At 34.2% G+C, this 18,553-nt stretch overlaps 1 protein-coding gene across 2 annotated transcripts; it reads left to right on the forward strand.

Annotated features, from left to right (window-relative positions):
- The first annotated feature begins 191 nt into the window (after positions 1–191).
- Positions 192–18,460, forward strand: itpk1a (inositol-tetrakisphosphate 1-kinase a). Of its 2 annotated transcripts, XM_059512787.1 has the most exons (11): positions 192–467; positions 622–718; positions 2,541–2,565; positions 6,496–6,621; positions 6,768–6,885; positions 10,241–10,339; positions 10,509–10,549; positions 11,493–11,658; positions 13,974–14,041; positions 14,327–14,489; positions 17,331–18,460. In XM_059512787.1, exons 2-11 carry the CDS (start codon positions 624–626, stop codon positions 17,630–17,632), a joined length of 1,203 nt encoding a protein of 400 aa, XP_059368770.1. In that variant the 5' UTR covers positions 192–467; positions 622–623; the 3' UTR covers positions 17,633–18,460. The 2 variants fall into 2 exon arrangements, with proteins under 2 accessions (XP_059368770.1, XP_059368772.1); XM_059512789.1 differs by lacking the exons at positions 192–467; positions 622–718; positions 2,541–2,565 and adding an exon at positions 4,130–4,144.
- Positions 18,461–18,553: the final 93 nt, after the last annotated feature.

Genomic DNA, 18,553 nt, shown 5'->3' on the forward strand with positions numbered 1-18,553 from the left:
AACCGGAGCAGATCCTTCGCAAACACCACAGGCAGGTTTAAGCAGTGAAGTGAACTAACGTTAAGCCCGCCTCTGAAAGAGGGTGTGCCAGGGCAAACAAGTTTAGTTGCTGTCCAAATGGCCAATCATCATTACATTGTTAATCGACAGCACTGTCAAATAATGGACAGACCACTTGGATAAATAAGACTGTGGCTAGACAAGAGACACACACGCCGGTTTCACACTGTGATGTGTCATGATGTGTTTGTTTTGTCGATATGTGTTGGTGTCATATTAATAATGTGACGAAGTTGTCATAAAATTGAACAGCTATTTAGACAGAGGGACACGCATTCTGGATGACACTAGCAATCCTGGATGGACTATTGACGACAGTCTAAACCTGGAACTCGGACTTTACGTGACGTAAAAAAGAGACTCGTAACCGATCAGAACGCATTGCTTCAACACATTGATTCTGTCAGGTAAGTTCAATGAAATCTTCTGTATCTTTTGACTTTAACCACCCAACTATTCTTCTTGCGTGTAGTTTAAAATAAAATAGTCTACTTAAACTAAATTGCTGGTCGATTTCTTAATATACTCTGCAATTGGACTGACACAGCTTTCTCTCTCCAGAGATGCAGACGTTCGTGAAAGGAAAGAGAGTTGGATACTGGCTCAGTGAAAAGAAGATCAAAAAACTCAGTTTCCAGACCTTCGTGGATATGTGCAGGTGCGTGAAAGCGCATCTCAGCGCTTAGGCTATACTTAGCAAGTTGTTTTAATATTTGTTAGTACCTTTTAATTAAGTTTTTTTTTTACTTGTCAGATATTTAAATGAAAAAAATATATAGTGTTACTAAGAGTAAAATGTTACTATAACAAGTGGAATATATGTTAAAGCTCTTAGTAAATATTTAAATGTCATCTTCACATACAGGCATATTTATTTTTGAGGGTTGCTGATGTGTCTAAACATGGATGTGTAATTCAGATGAGTTGAAGAGATTTTAAACAAGTGGGGCTTATAGGATAAAGGAAACATGATTCTTCACAACTAGTCATGCACTCTTGTTGTCCTCTCGCACTCTTGCATCCATCATATAAGGCTTCAATCATAATACCATGGATATTCTTCATCAGTCACTCTACCTGTCAGTTATTTACGCATTTGCTATTCAAGGGAGTCCTTTCTGAACTTCCTTAGATTTCTTTAAAAAAAAAAAGACAAAGGCACCTGGATAAGCACCAGGCAGGCAGGCAGTCTTCGATTTCACACAATTAGGAGTAACATTTCTCGCATATCTCTTTGACTAAATGCATTCCTAAGAGTCTGCAGGAAGACTGTGCCTGTTACTTAACTGATTCAAAGCCAAACTTTGTTACTTACGTTATTTAAGTTTACATTGCTTTGTTATCAATATGGCAATTAAGCTATAAATGTTGTGTTTGTGGAGGGAGGCACTTAACATGTCTGAGATAAGTATCTTTGTGATGACGTAAAATGCGTGGGCTACATGACATTTCTGAGTTAATGTAATGTGATCTGTCACAAGCATGTTCCAGCCTTAAGATAACCGGTTTTAAAAGGGATTTTACCTAAGCTTGTTCAAAACGCTCAGTGATTTGTTATTCTGCTGTCTGTCATATTTGTCTTGGGACATTTGGAGAAAGGCTAAGATATTTTCACCTAGTTCTGAGGCTTTAGAAACAAACTACTGATTCAGCACTGCTGATAAACTGCCAAACAGAGCTACATTCGTTAAATCACTACAAGATTGTCAGCTGTTTAAAAAGATGTGAGCTTATGGTTTTCTTCAAGGTCTATCAAAATGAAATAACTTAAAGTTCCCCAAATACAGATATTCTCATAACACAAGAACTAATCAGACACCCTGTTCTTTATATGAACTGTGTTATCATTTAAAGAGTGTTTTGTTTTGCTTTATCAGAAAATATAAATGTGACCTTGCCTATGAAAACCCAGTTAAATTCCTTATTTTGAGATTTACTGTTTTCTACATAAAATCGTCCTTCATAAAGATGTAGAACATTCTGTGCAAAACCTTTATATCTTTAATACTGACAGAGTAAGGCCATGTCAAAGATTGAAATCATAGTGAAATTAATGGTTGAAATCAAATTTTGAAGCTTGTTATCTCATAATTAGATTCTGAGACTTCAAGGACAGGGTCACAAATGTGTTGTTTGGAAATGGAGAGGTATGATACTTGATTTTAAGCATGTGGGTTTGTTGCTTTTTTGTGCCTGTGTTTGAAAAGAGAGAATATGGAGAATTATGTCCTATTTGTGTGAGAGACAGCAGTCCAAAGCTAAACAGGGATTGCTGTATACGACAAAGCCCCCTTTTTATCACCAGTCCAATTCTCAATATAAGAATTTCTGTCTTGCTAATAGTTTGTCTCATTGTGAAGTTCTCATTATTCCAAGTTCAAGTCAATGCTGATTATTATTCAACAGTATTTTAGTTGCATGTCACATAGGATCGATATAAAATATTCATAGGTTGTTTTTCCACTTTTTTTGTTTTCTAGGAAACAAGGCATAGAGATGGTCCAGGTAAGATACCCTTATGGCTCTTTTCTTTATATTTTTAATGGCTTTTCCATGACAAAACCCTGCTCATTATTGTGAGGCTGCTTCCACAGTATCATCGGTATATATATACATGTGTCAGCATCTGCTCGAAACATTACAAACATGCCTTTCATTAAATGAAAATGCAGCTAGTATGCCACTTTAATTCAAAATATCACCGTCAGAGTATTAATTACTAATACTGCATTACTACACAGTTAATAACTTTGGAATTGTGCATTTAGAGGTTTGTATTGCATAATAATAAATGCATTATTTAATTGGGCTGGTGTTGCTTACTGTAATGATATATAAATAATGTTCATACTGGTATTGCATGAACATTCATGTGGATTTTTTTTTTCTTTGCCATTGAAAAGATGCCAGCAAAAACAGTTTATAGACTTTTTTTTTTTTTTGCTTCAAAACTGTTTTCAGCCATAACAAAACATAAGTTTGCTGGAAATTGCACTAATTAGCCTTCTTCATATCAGACTGATATGAGCTGCATTTATAGTCTAAGCTGAAGCATTGTCTTCTCAAGTAACTCTATAAGGTTGTGCAATAGGACATCATGTTACACATCTTTAAGTCTTCCATTTGTCCCTGCTTAATCTAGCATCCTTGGCTTTACTCAAGTACAGAGAAAATATTTTTTTGGAGAATAGGTTAAACCCATCCTGTCCTCGCTGATAATGATGGCACTGTAAATAGATTCACCTACAAGGTGTGTATTTTGTCCTAGTAAGGAACACCTGGCTTTGTCAGGGCCAATAGTTGTATTTTTGTCTTATACAGATGTCTTATACCTTCAAAAACAATTGGTGCCCCATTTTAGAGTTGATGAACAGAACATGGACTGTTCTTACATGAACTTTTTTCAAGTTCATGAAAGGCCATCACCATCATGCCATGTTTGCTCAAGGATGGCGAGTTCTTGAATGATTCTGTTGCACTTCTGTGGCACCTTCTCTTTGTTTCACCTTGCCACTGATAAATCGTTAGACACATGACTCACAGAGATTAGAAGGTACTACGACACGTTTAAGACATTATTGTTATTATGATTACTTTGTGTGTGGTTGTTTTTTTCCTTCTCTAAAAGTCTAAGACCACATTGAAAATGTGTAATTTAAAATCTATTTAAACCTTCAGGATAAAAAAGAAAAAGAAAATAGACATACAATTAAGAAAAAATAAATATTGAAAATATGTTAATGCTTAATTTAATTTTAAATAAAATACTCTTTTTTTTTTTTTTTAAACAGTATTTGACATATTTAATTTATATATTTAAAAGTTTTTTTTTTCATTAAATTAGAAAATATATTTAAAAAAAAATTAAACTGTGGTATCAGTGACTTGGAGAAATTCTTTATTTTGGAGAAAATGACTTTTTGACTTTTTGTGTTTATGTTTTCAGTGGACATATGAAAACAGTATTTGTGCATTCCAGCAGGACATGCCCTTGTCAAGCATGTTTATATTGTGGAACTGAGCTGGCCCTGAGATACGTAAAGGGCTGCCTATAACAAACCAAGCAGCTTGCAGTGGAAATGAGGTGTGGATTTGCTTGTAGCTATAGAACTCAAAGCATATCTTTAGTTAAAAAATCAATAAATGTATTTGCTTATGGACAAACATTGTTCTTTAATGTTTTACCATGGAAAGTACATGAGTGATGGAGGAACAGAGTCACTTTGTTTTGTTTTGGGACATGCATGTGAAAGCTGGTAGACTAAACCAAGGTCCTTGTTCCCTCATTCTGGACCTTTATTGTGAGTCAGACATTTGTCAGTGAAGCTGTCTGGATGAGTGAAACACTGAGGCCTTTTCTCCACTCCCAAGATGTACACCTCTTTGCTATCCACAGCATGCAGGGCGTGGAAACTGAAGAGAGTAAAGGATGGACTTTGACCTGTTTACACCTCATGCAATAGGCTACCCAGCTGCACCCAGTCATATAGTTTATATGGTCTCTAAAGTACTTAACTATCTAGCAATCAGTCCGTGTGCTGATCACTTTAGACAGAGGGAGAGTCATTAATATGTGTAAAGTAATCATTAGGTTACTAAAAGCAATCAAGGGGAAAAGTCTTAATCTCATCACTTTTTTTGAAAATGAAGTCTTTGAATATTTACCTTGTTTACTATAATATTTACCTAATATTTACTTGAGTGTATTTTCTGTGGGTAAATACTGTTAAAAAGGTTTTGTTGGTCATCATACTCTGCCTTCCCTTCTCAGCCTGACCTACTTTACTTATTAAATAATTTTATAGGTTCATAGTTCATTTAAATATAGCTTAAAAACTGCAATTTCAGGATGTCACCGCCATTGAGATAAGATAATTACACTTTCTCAAGTACTTACCAACACTCATTTCAAAATATAATAACCCAAGGGTCATGTGAGTATCCTTATAAACTTTTGGTTTAATATATATATATATATAAAATAATAATATAAATTTTTTTTTTTTTTTTTTTTTTTTTTTTTTTTATCAGTTTGGGGTCATTAAGTTGTTTCAACAATTGTGAATAAAAGTCTTTTTTTGTAAGTCTCTAGTGCTCATTTGATCAAAATTACAGTAAAAACACTAATATTGTAAAATATTTAAAGTAACTGTTTTCTATTTTAACATGTTTTAAAATGTAACTTAAAAAAGGAATAGAAGGACTTTTGTTTGCTATCACTTCCTCGGTTTGCACCCTCACTGTTTAACTGAAGCAACCGCAAGTTAGAGATTTAGTTCTGTTTTTCAGGAAGAAGTGTGCTAGATGGAAGAACAATAATCTAGCAAAGCAAATAAGACCTTATTATATCCAGGAAGCAGTGAAACTCTTTGCCTGATTGTTATTTAAAAAGCTACTTTAGATGACTAAAATGCTGCAGCAACATTAATGTTACGTAGAGCATGGCTGTCTCATGCTTTATATCAGATGATGTGTGTATCAGCTGAATATCCTCTACAAAAAGGAAGTGGATGGGTCTTTTCTCTAATGTGTCATGAGGTGGAATCTGTGTGTCATCATTCTTCATGTCTGTTTTCGCAAATTGTTTGTCACACATCTGTGCTGGCAATGAGAATGTTTCCAAACATTGTAATCTGAAACAGAGCCATTTAGGGAATAAGATAATAAGCCCCTTAGGATTACCTCTGGTGGGCCACAAAGTCCAAGTTCTTTATTTGGTGCTGCTTTTAAAAGAGAGACTCCAGACTGGGTCTAAGCGTTTTAAATAAAAATGCACTTAGGGATGCCCTTATCCCCTATTAACTGCCTTGGCCATGTTCAGATGCCTCTGATGTTTGCCAAGAACCTTTGTGGACTGATCCAAAAGTAATATGCTTTCATCCCCAAAGGTTAAACCCAAAGGGACTGCATGTTCTGTGTAGACACATGTTCCCAAGCAGACATTTTCCATATTGGACATCTTGTAAAACCTTCAGAACACATAGTGCTGTCATACACAAAATGCTTCTTCACTATTACCACTATATCTATGAAAAAATACTGTAATTTATTATTTTATATTTTTTTTAAATCTCTATTTCCTCCAGATCTGAGTTTTAGAACAAACAAAATAGTCTGTTTTCAGAGCTGAGCAGTAGAAGGTCTGAGTGATGGCACAGATCACACCTCGCAATTAACATCACATCATAAACATCTGTTCTTCAAATGTCCCCCTTGAGCAAACAGTGGCAAAACTGGAATTTCCAAAATGTAGGCATGCTGTCTGTTTTGTCATTGTAATAGTTTATGTCTGACAAATATTACACACAGGTGCATTTTTTAGAAAGAGACATCCTCTGCCTGTTCATTTACTGACATAAGAATTCTCCTGGAGGGGTATTGTTAAAATGTCTCATGGATGTTTACTGAGCTCTTTACCTTGTTCTCCCGGTCTAGCTGGATCTGAGCCAGCCAATCGAGAAGCAGGGACCATTTGATGTCATCATCCACAAGCTGACTGACCACATTGTTGATGCTGACCAAAATGTCACAGAGTCTCTGCTGCTTGTTCAGGGTGTTCAGGTAAATTAATAAATCAGCTCAAGTGGCCAAACATTTATCAGCTCTTCACTCCTTGTAATATTTAGTTAAATTAACATATAAATAATAATATATATATTTTTTATAATTATATGTATATATGTGTATATGTTTTGACCTCTTTGCAGGACTACATAGGTGCACATCCTGAAACTGTGATTCTCGACCCTCTTCCGGCCATTCGTACCCTGCTGGACCGCTGCAAGTCATACAAGCTAATTCATAAACTTGAAGAATGCATGCAAGGTCTGTCTACAGCACTAATACACAGTTATACATGTGTGATTTAATCCAACTGTGTAAAATACAATTATTGATAATGGGCAACCCTGCTATATATTTCAGCTCACCCCTAAATGGCACTCCACCAATGTGGTTGGTTGCTTTTTTTGTCAGACATGCTAAGCTGTAATGTAGTTCAGACCGTTTACAGCATTTCCACTAATTCTAAATGGTTCTGTAAACCAGGCCTTTAGAACCTCCTTTGTTCTTCAGGGGTGAACTAACACAAGGAGGGCAGGTTTTGTCTTTCCACAGGGGAAGTGTGAGGCTTATGGAGGGCTTATGTCCTAAAGCTGCTGAGTCATTCATTCTTTGTTCGGCTTGCACGCTGCATTCCCTGGCCACAGAAATAACAGGAGGCCCGTAGGATCACTACAAGCCAACAGAATCACCAGCTGTGTGAATGGCGTAGTGCCGAAGGAATTCCATCTAAATCTGCACTCTTATTCAAAATATTCAGCCTAAACATTTCCACACAGAAGTATCTACACATACACTACCATTCTAAAGTTTGAGGTTGGTGAGAGTAAAAAAAAAATTGATAAAGATATGTTTTTGATGAAATCTGAGAGCTTTCTGACCCTGCATAGACAGTACAACTGAAACATTCAAGGCCCAGAAAGGTAGAAAGGACATTGTTAAAATTGTCTATGTGACATCAGTGGTTCAACTTTATTTCATAATTTCATGAAGCTATGAGAATAGTTTTTGTGAAAAGAAAAGAAAAACAAGGACTTTATTCAACAATTTCTTCTCTTCCGTGTCCGTGTCTTTGATGCATGTTCAGGAGAGTAGTATGTGCACAAATATTCTTATAGCTTCATAAAATTACAGTTGAACCACTGATGTCACCTGGACTATTTTAACAATGTTCTTACTACCTTTCTGGGCCTTGAATGTGTCAGTTGCATTACTGTCTATGCATGGTCAGAAAGCTCTGGGATTTCATCAAAAATATCTTAATTTGTTTTCCAAAGATGAACGAAGGTCTTACGGGTTTGGAACGACATGAGGGTGAGTAATTGATGACAGAATTTACATTTTTGGGTGAACTATCCCTTTAAAGTCTGGGACTGTTTCAATTGGCATTCTTTTATGATTTAGTACAAACTACCATTTTATTTCCATTTTTTATGTCAGGATAGAAACTTGAGTCAAGCAGTTACTTAAATTAAAATGAATTTGAATGATAAAATATCTCTTATTTGGTTTGTCCCTCTTTTGTTTTAATGACAGACACACTCAAGCTGTATAATCTCCACAAGTTTGAGTACAACCTGATGAGGTTTTGAGAGCGATCCAAAGAGCATCTTGTGTGGTCAGTGTGACAGTGTGGCTTTTTGGACCTCGTTGGATATGAATCTCATATTATAAAGGATCTGTAAATGCAAAAATTTGCATGCTTTTCAAATTGCTCACAGAGAAACCTCTTGCATTCAGATCAGAGAAACTGATGTTTTCCGATCAAAACCATATCAGAATGTCAGTGTTCTCCAGTGGGACGTGTGGGTACAGGAGTGTCAACTGAGAGTTAGTGTGAAGTTAACCATCTGCCTTGGTGCTTCCCCAGTCTCTAAGAAAGAGACGACTCTGTTTAGGATACAAAGGGAGTGACTATTTTCTCCGGTCTGCTCACCAGGCAACTGCCTCTATGGCTATTAGCTTATGAAACAACAGTGCAATGGATTCTGGGAAAGAAAGATAACACAACTCATATACCCCTCTGTATTACACAAGATCCTTTTTAAAATAACTCACTTGCCCAATTCATGCATGTCTGACTCTATCAGCAAGTGCCATCAATCACTGATTTTGTTAAATGAGACCTATTTTTCCATGAGCTAATCGACCAATATGTCAAGTCCATGTGAACAAGTGTTTGAATGTAAAGCAAGTACTGCATTGTGTGACTTACATTGATGATCTTACTCATGGGATTTGCAGTAAGTTCAGTGTTATTTTTGAGTTAATCTCAAGTCATTTGACTTGTTGTGTAAATTGATTGCTCATCCTGTGGTTTCATAATGAATCATAATCAATCCATATCCCCCAAAATGCAGACTTTAGTTTATCTCATACATCATTGTTACACATCACATTGCTGTATTCAGCATTCATAGCTGCTTTAAAGGTTAGTGCTTGTTTGATCAAATGGATTCATGTTCCTTGTCTAATGTAAAATGTGATGCTTTACTACGCTGAGCTGTGTTGAGTTGCCCAACATAGAAAAATATTGTTTTTGAGTGGCTATAAATAGCCTGCACTTTCACTCTTGGACTAGAAGCTGTTTATAAGATTGAATTGATGTTTTCAGATCAAAAGCGAGCTGAAAATTCACAGATACCTCAGCGATTTAGTTTTTAATGTTTCCATGGATCCAGTAGTAATATTATTCTGTATAAAGTTTAGTCATCACTTAAAATGTGTGCAGGCTGCACATCATTAAGACCCCATTTCAAACTTGGTGTCTACGAAGAGTTATGCTCAGGGTGTGCTGGTTAATCTTGTCAAGATGTTGCTGTCTGGTTACATTTTCAATTGTGTGTGTGTGTAGCAAAAAAGAAAAAAAATGCTAGTCGGGGAGAAAAAGACACAGAAGGTAACATGAAATCAAAACACATCCCAGAATCAACTATTTCTTTCTCCCAGATTTTTACAAATAAAAATCTTGATTCCAGATCAGTAAGAGTAAAGAAGACAGCTGTTAATGATTTCTTGACTTTGACATGGAGTTTAGATGTTTAAATCTTCATTTTAATATTTAAAAACATAGCAACCAGCTTTATCCTAATAATCTTTTTTCATAATAATAATATCTCCCTAGAAAAGACAATATATTAAAAGTGTTTATTTATTTATTTATTTTCCATTCATTCAAATAACATCAAGCATTAATTACTAAATATTAATATTTTTTTAATATTTACATTTTTTAGAGAATGATACTGTAAGTCTCTGAATCAGAATCTGTTTTTTAGAAGATCGCTCCATGGGACATTTGATAACCTAAGCACACCTTGCTTTGTCAAATTATCTGATCTGAAGAGGGTTTTCAAATATATTTTTTTTTAAACAAATATTAATAAAACAATTTTTTTTTTGAAGAATTTCACCCTTTTAATTTGTCTTTTTTTTCTTCATTATATGATATCAGTGCAGTTACATTATCAAACTACACAGAAATTAAAAACATTTCCAACACAAAAGAAGTATTTTCAAGTCATTATTTGTATAAAGTGCATATTGAAATAATATACTATTAAATAATTTCATAGATCCAGACAAAAGCGTAGCATGTGCTCATGTGTGTTTTCTGTAGATGACAGAATCTGCTCACCTCCATTCATTGTCCTCAAGAGTGAATGTGGCACTGAGACTCTGGAGCAGCTTCAGAAACATGGAATCACATTTCCCTTCAGTAAGTTTAAGACATTTCAAATCAGCAGTAATCTTCAGGAACATTTACATACATCGATTTGGCTCATCTAATTCAGAAAAGGAGTTTAAGACTTCAAAAAAGCTGCTTATCAAATATTTCCTTGTGTACTTGAGCGACACATTTTCACACTATTTTTGTTTGATTGCAGTCTGCAAAACCCAAGTAGCTCATGGCATCACGTCCCATGAGGTAAGAGACGTTACTCTACTGTAACCTGCACTATTTTTTATAACTTGCATAATAAGCAGTAGATAAGTACGGTAGAGTACTGTGCTATTCAGATCCATTATGTACATGATGTTAGTTAATAATTTCTAACACTGAGTGGTGTCTCATTAAAATGATTAATTCTGGGCTTGAGAATCACGATTTTTCATGCAGGATTTCTGTTTTCTTAAAGCTAGAGAACTGAGAGGTCTAATTATTATCATTATTGTGAGTAGTAGTAATAAAAAACACGTCATTTCTGTGATATTTCAACAACACTGTGGCCACTTCAGTGATTCATTTTAGTTGCCTTGAACGTATGACACTAAAATAAACCAAATAAATAAATAAAAACCACAGAAGTGAAGTATTTTGACACACATCCACCTATAAAGAGAGAGTAAACCTGAATCTCTCATCGCTCTGAATCACACATAACACTGTTGTCCTCGTGGATGATTAACAGGGGTGCAGCCTTCATTGCTATGGTGACCGTATCTTTGATTCTCGGTGACTAATGTACAGGCAAAGTCTCTGATCACACACACATTCCTCCAGAATACTGCTCCAAGACACTAGTAACTCTGTTTTACAGTGTTGACAGTGAGGGCCGTACTAGATTAATGTGTCACCACTTCCTGCTGAATGACTGTGTTTGTGCAAACAGGTTGATGGTCATGCGTTTTATGACTGTGAGCACATGGGTTTACTTAGCTAAAGGAAAAACAAGGAACATGCATGGATTAAGGGGGTTTTGGAGTGGCTTAGTGTCGTGAGAGTACAGTACATACATTATATTTGACCTTTCTTGTTTTCTCCTTTACATTTCAAGATAACAACAGGAGGCTGTGTATTTTATCGTGGTAATTTGTAACCTACCTGCTCTGGAATGTGTTAAGATATTGATTTGGTTCCTGCTCAATAGATGGCCATCATCTTCAGTGAGGAAGATCTGAAGGACATCAAGCCCCCATGTGTCATCCAGAGCTTCATCAACCATAATGCAGTGCTGTATAAGGTGTTTGTTGTAGGAGAGGCCTACAATGTGGTGCAGCGGCCCTCCATTCGAAATTTCCCATCTGGACCCACAGGTCAGTTGAGTCACACAACATTCCTATAGTCGATGTTTTTTAATGAATGTAATTTGTTTAAAATAGTTTGCTCTATAATTGAGTCATAAATCAAACTCTTTATAGATAAACGAGTTATAAGCAAATCAAGCTTACTCGAATGATTTCTGAAGGATCATGTCACACGAAAGACTAGGGTAATGATGTTGAAAATTCAGTTTTGCCCTCACAGGAATAAATAAAAAATGTGAAATATATTCTTTCACAATATTACTGTTTTCACTGTATAAAATAAACACAGCCTTGGTGAGTGTAAGAGACTTTTGAACAAATCTTTGAATGATAGTGTATACTCTTTGATATATGTGACCATAGATTACACGTCATAAGGGTTTTTTTTTTTTTTTTTAGATTTATGCATTATCTGAAAGCTGAATAAATAAGCTTTCCAGTGATGTATGGTTTGTTAGGACAATATTTGGCCGAGATACAACTATTTGAAGCTCTAGAATCTGAAATCAAATCTAAAATCAAAATATTGAAAAAAAGATGTCCAAATGAAGTTCTTAGCATTGCTTAATCAAAACGTAATCAAAAACATGCCCTAGGAAATTTACAAAGTATCATAATCTTTACTTAATATCCTAATGATTTTTGGCATAAAAGAAAAATCAATTTTTGACCCATACAATGTATTGTTGGCTATTGCTACAGAATATACCTGAGCTACTTAAGACTGCTTTTGTGGTCCAGGGTCATATATTACTTTGTGTTACATTAGCATTTTGCACATAGAAATAAAGGCAAATCTGTAAATTGCACTATGTGTGTGTTACACATGGGACACAAGTTCACCAGGCGGCATTAAAGCCAGTAAAAACACTTTATAGAGTGCCAGGTCCAGAAATGTAGACATCCGGTCTCTTTCAACTAGTTTTAACCATCCACACAAGCATATCCTAACAAACCCACTCGGTCTGGAGCTTTTTATAAGGTTATCTTATGTTTGAAAGATTTATCAGAAACAAAGTGAGACTGACATTAAAGGTACTCGTGAGCGACTGTGTGATGGCGAGGGCTCTCGGCCTGTCTAGACCATTCTGTCAACATATGTTGCTGATGTTTAGACCCTTTCCTTCTCTTACAGAGAAGTGGTTTATTTTGTCTTTGACATGGTATGTATTAAATAAGCAACTCAAAGATTTTGGTCTCAGATGCCAATATGGTTAGGTGAATTATGCCCACCCTGATGGCCAATCAAATTCTCTGTTGCCAAGATTTTGTCATTTTTGTTGCATAAACTTTAAGGACAAGGGAATATTGTTGCGCTCCGATGAAGGCTGGTTGTAAGTCCAGGTGCGTGAAAACCAGTAAAATGTAGAAGAGACTGTTGATGGTTCGCACTCTGAAAAACTAGACAAAGTCTTTAACAAAAAGAATCAATCATTTTATTAGAGCAAGAGCAGACGTTTCAGCCATCCAGCTATTCTCAATGCTCATTATGTCTAGTTTTTCAGAGTGCGAACCATCAACAGTCTCTTCTACATGTTGCATAAACTTTACAATGAGATGGTGAAGGATTTGGGGATTTTTCTTTGCAGAATAAATGATGTAGCTGAAAAGGACAAAAAAAATCAAATATTTACTGTGCATACAACACTGTTCAACAGGTTTTTTTAAACTGGGTTTAAACTTTACATTTAAAAATAAAAAAATACAGCAAATACACTGATATTGTGAAATGTTCTTACATTTTAAAATAGCTGTTTTCTGTTTTAATATATTTTAACATGTCATTTATTTCTGTGATGGCAAAGGTAAATTGTCAGCAGCCATTACTCAATCTAATATGCTGATATGGTGCTCAAGAAACATTTTCTTACTATTATCAACCTTGAAAACAGTTGTGCTGCTTAATATTTTGATAAATGTAATTCAATTCAATTCAAGTTTTTCAATTCAAGTTTATTTGTATAGCGCTTTTTACAATACAAATCGTTACAAAGCAACTTTACAGAAAATTATGTTTCTACAATATTTAGTAGTAGCTAGCAGTTTGTGCACGTTTGACAGGATTTTAGAAAAAAAAAAAAATAATAATAATACAAGACGTAGTCAGCTAGACGAACTATCAATATTATTAATTAATAGTTATTATATGATGCAGTCACATGTAATGTAATGTATCAGTAATGTATCTTTGCTGAATAAAGGTATGTATAAATTAATAGTTAAAAATAATTAATTTCTTTAAATAAAACCTTACTGTCCCCAACTTTTGAAAAAGTAGTGTAAATATTTCTTACACAAATGAAGTGGTGTTGTTTATCCTCTAGACAGGAGAGCAATATCCTTCAACAGTCATCATGTGTCCAAACCAGAGTCCTCTTCTGACCTGACCTGCGTAAGTCAACATGCCTCACATTTATAACTCAAGCAATGCTTTAACCCCTTCAAGTCAAGAACAACTACATTTTTCTTCAACTGAACTATTCTGCAAACATTTTAAGTGGTTTAAAGACCTGAAAACAATCAGCAAAATCCATTCATTTGAGACATTTCTTATTTTTAATCAAAAAAAAAAAAAAACATCTAAATGAATGCATCAAACAATTGTATATAACAAAATACATACATGTTCAACAAATATGCATTTCATAGTTTTTGTCCCTTTTCTGGTTTCCCCTAGAGGGACAACATGGAGGGCCAGTATGGGGAACCCAACAAAGATGTCATTCAGAAAATTTCCAGAAGGTTACGACAGGCCCTTGGCATTTCTCTGTTCGGGATTGATATCATCATCAACAACCAGACCGGCCAGCACGCCGTCATCGACATCAACGCTTTCCCAGGTACTTGCAGGTCCTCACAGCCCAACGACTGAATCCAGTCCAACAATGACTGGGTAATATTTGTTATCTTTATGCACTGACCTCTATTCCCACTGTCAGACCCAGAAATGCAGTCATGCAAACAGACCACATGGTGTCAGTGCCGAATAATAAAGAGGCCTTTTAGTGCTTTGAAATGCTAAAAACAGCTTCATATCACATCACATAGTTCTCTGACAATGGTTTATGGTCACATGACATGCAGGTAAACATAAAATATTTAATATTTTTAGTGAGTGATTTATTTTGATTGTTTTTTTAAAATGATTTATTATAATTTTACATTTTTATGATTTAATTATTAGCTTTTCATTAAACTCACAAATCCCAGTGCAGTTCCTTTATGAACCCCAGTTTGGGAAACCTTCATGTAAAGACATGTTGGTAATTACAACAAATGCAATATATTTTCTTACTCTTTGTATTTTTGTATCAATATGGTACAAGATTATCCTAGTTACATCAATGTGACAAAGGAGTTAGGTCAAAAGTTATCTAAAAGTTATCAAAAGTTAATTATTATAACTATATAATATATACTATATAATTATATAACCTAAAATGTATCGTTTAAAGGATTGTTACTAACAACATAATATAATCACATGATAACAATTGTAATGTTATTATATTCTCTATATACAATACCAGTCAAAAGTTTTTGAACAGTAATATTTTTTATATATATATATATTTATATATATATATATATATACAGTACAGACCAAAAGTTTGGAAACATTACTATTTTTTATGTTTTTGAAAGAAGTTTCTTCTGCTCATCAAGCCTGCATTTATTTGATCAAAAATACAGAAAAAAACAGTAATATTGTGAAATATTATTACAACTTGAAATAATAGTTTTCTTTTTGAATATACTTTAAAAAAATAATTTATTCCTGTGATGCAAAGCTGAATTTTCAGCATCATTACTACAGCCTTCAGTGTCACATGTAACATCCAGTCTATCACATGATCATTTAGAAATCATTCTTATATTTTGATTTATTATGAGTGTTGGAAACAGTTCTGCTGTCTAATATATTTGATGAATAAAAGGTTAAAAAGAACTGCATTTATTAAAAAAAAAAAAAAATTCTAATAATATATTTTCTTTACTATCACTTTTTTCAATTTAACACATCCTTGCTGAATAAAAGTATTGATTTTATTAAAAAAAAGAAAAAAAATTACTGACCCCAAATTACTGACCAGTAGTGTATATTGTTATTATAAAATATTTATATTTTAAAAACATAGCTTTTTTTTTTTACTTTTTTTTTTTACTTTTTATTCATCAAAGTATCCTAAAAAGGTCTCACATGTTCTGAAAAAATATTAAGCAGCAGAACTGTTTCCAACTTTGATAATGAATCATTATATTAGAATAATTTCTAAAGGATCATGTGATAATGATCCTAAAAATTCAGCTTTGCATCACAGAAATAAATGATAATTTAAAGTATAATAAATAAAAAACAATTTGATCAAATAAATGCAGGCTTGATGAGCAGAAAAAACTTCTTACAAAAACATTAAAAATAGTAATGTTTCCAAACTTTTGGCCTGTACTGTATATATATATATATATATATATATATATATATATATATATATATATATATATATATAAATAAAATAATTATCTTCTGCTCACTAAGCCTGCATTTATTTGATCCAAAATACAGCAAAAACAGTAATATTGTGAAATATTTTTACCATTTAAAATAACTTTTCTATTTGAATATATTTGAAAATGTAATTTATTTCTGTGATCAAAGCAGAATTTTCAGCATCATTACTCCAGTCTTCACATGATCCTTCAGAAATTAGCCTAATATGCCGATTTTCTGTTCAAGGAGGCATTTTATGATTATTATTATTATTATTATTATTATCAATATTTTAAACTGTTGAGAATATTATTTCAGCATTCATTGATGAATACAAAGATCCAAAGATCAGCATTTATCTGAAATAAAAAGCTTTTGTAACATTATACATGACATCATTCAAAAGCTTGGGAGGGGGGGGGGTTACAGAAATTAATACTTTTATTTAGCAAGGATGCTTTAAATTGATCAAAAGTGATGCTAAAGACATTTATAATGTTACAAAAGTTTCCATTTCAGATAAATGCTGTTCTTATGAACTTGAAAAAATTATACTCAGCTGTTTTCAACATAATAATAATAATTATAAATGTTTTTTGAGCTGCAAATTAGAATATTAAAAGGATTTCTGAAGTATCATGTGATGTAATGGTGCTGAAAAATTCAGTTTTAAAATTACAGGAATAAATTATGTTAAAATATATTCAAATAGAGAACAGTTGTTTTACTGTTTTTCCTGTACTCTGGATCAAATAACTGTAGGCTTGGTGAGGAGAAGAGACTCCTTTTAAAAAAATATTATATATAATTCTTACTGTTCAAAAACCTTTGACTGGTAGTGTATCTATTATTGTGGAAGGATGGAGAAAAGTACATTCGAAGCTCTTGATTTGAAGCCTGTAGTAGTATCTGCAGGCTCGGCTGTGTTTGTCAGCTCACAGTGTGTTTAAAAGCCACCTGGCCTCCTCTTCGCTTGTTGCCATGATGATCTTGTGTATCTAGCAGGGAACGGCACTTTCATATCTCTTAGTTGTACATCCAACGAGTCCCATGATACCACAGGAGTAAGACAACAGATGATATCTGCCTTTTATTAATCTGGCTCATAGAGCGCTTATAGTGCTTTCAGCACCGTCACAAGAAACCCATTAACTGCCGTTATCTAAAACCCCCTTCATTTTTTACCCAGGTTACGAGGGAGTCCCCAAGTTTTTTGATGACCTGTTGAGTCACATCACCAGCATCCTGCAAGGTCAGGTGTCTAATGGAGCAGCGTGTGGTCATCTGAGATTGAACGGGATAGCTCAGAGCCCATCTGTGGCCTGCGGGGTACACTGTGGCATGCTGGGAAATGAAAGCAGTTGGTTGATGGACAGCGAGGGGATAAAGAAGGGTCCCCATCAGGGACTGAGCTGTGGTGGTGCTTGCATGGCTCCAAACTTTCACCAGCATGGCAGGTCAAGTTTAGCAGCGGAGACATCCTCGCAGTGACGCCGCAAGCCAACGCTGTTGAATATTTCTTTACTGTTCACAAACCCAATGAACCCTCGCCAAAGAGTAGGTGTATAGAAGATTAATTTGTGCCAATGTGAATTGTGTAGGAAATGAGTGAATGTTTCTTCTCATTTATTTAATTTCATGTTTGGAATGGTCGACCTGATCTTGGAGATGTATATGATTTAGATTTTTTTATGAATTTTGCACTGAACTTGATTTGCAGAAAAAGGGCTTTGTGGAGAAACTACACATTTTATTGATGTTAATATATTAATGAAATACTTGAAGGGACAATTGGTGTCATGATTTGGGTCTAAGACATTGCACTATTTAATTAATTGTCTTATTAAGCTTCTCTTCTTGCATACATCATAAATTCTGGCCAGATAAGAGAGTTTGAGGACCTTTAGTGCTGTCTGAAGCAATCTGCTGGTAATTAATCTCTTAAAACATGGCAACAGCAGCTCTGCTTTTTTTTTTTTTTTTTGAAGAGTAAGATTTTTTTAAAAAGTTGAATCATTTCATATCTGAGGGGCCCGTAAAAACCTTCCACACTGGCTTTATTTCACAGGGGTTATGCATTGATTGCAAACAGAACATTAACAAACTTCACCAAAAAAAGTTAACCCAAAAAATGTAATTCAGTCATCATGATTTTCTTTCTTCGTTAGAACACAAAAGAAGATATTTTCAGAAATGTTCCAACTGATTTTGTTGACAATGAAAGTCCCAGGGGTTAAAACAGCACTGAACCTTTCACTGAGCACTTTCATTGTATTGACAAACTAAATTCATACAGGTTTTGAATGACATGATATTTTGACAATGTATAAGTTTGTTAGTCTGTTTTATCTCCAACACATTATACTTGTACATTATGTATAGTTTGTAAATATGGTAATTTTCTTTCTTTTG

Source organism: Carassius carassius, chromosome 27, assembly GCF_963082965.1.
Source record: "Carassius carassius chromosome 27, fCarCar2.1, whole genome shotgun sequence".
Classification (NCBI taxonomy): Eukaryota; Metazoa; Chordata; class Actinopteri; order Cypriniformes; family Cyprinidae; genus Carassius; species Carassius carassius.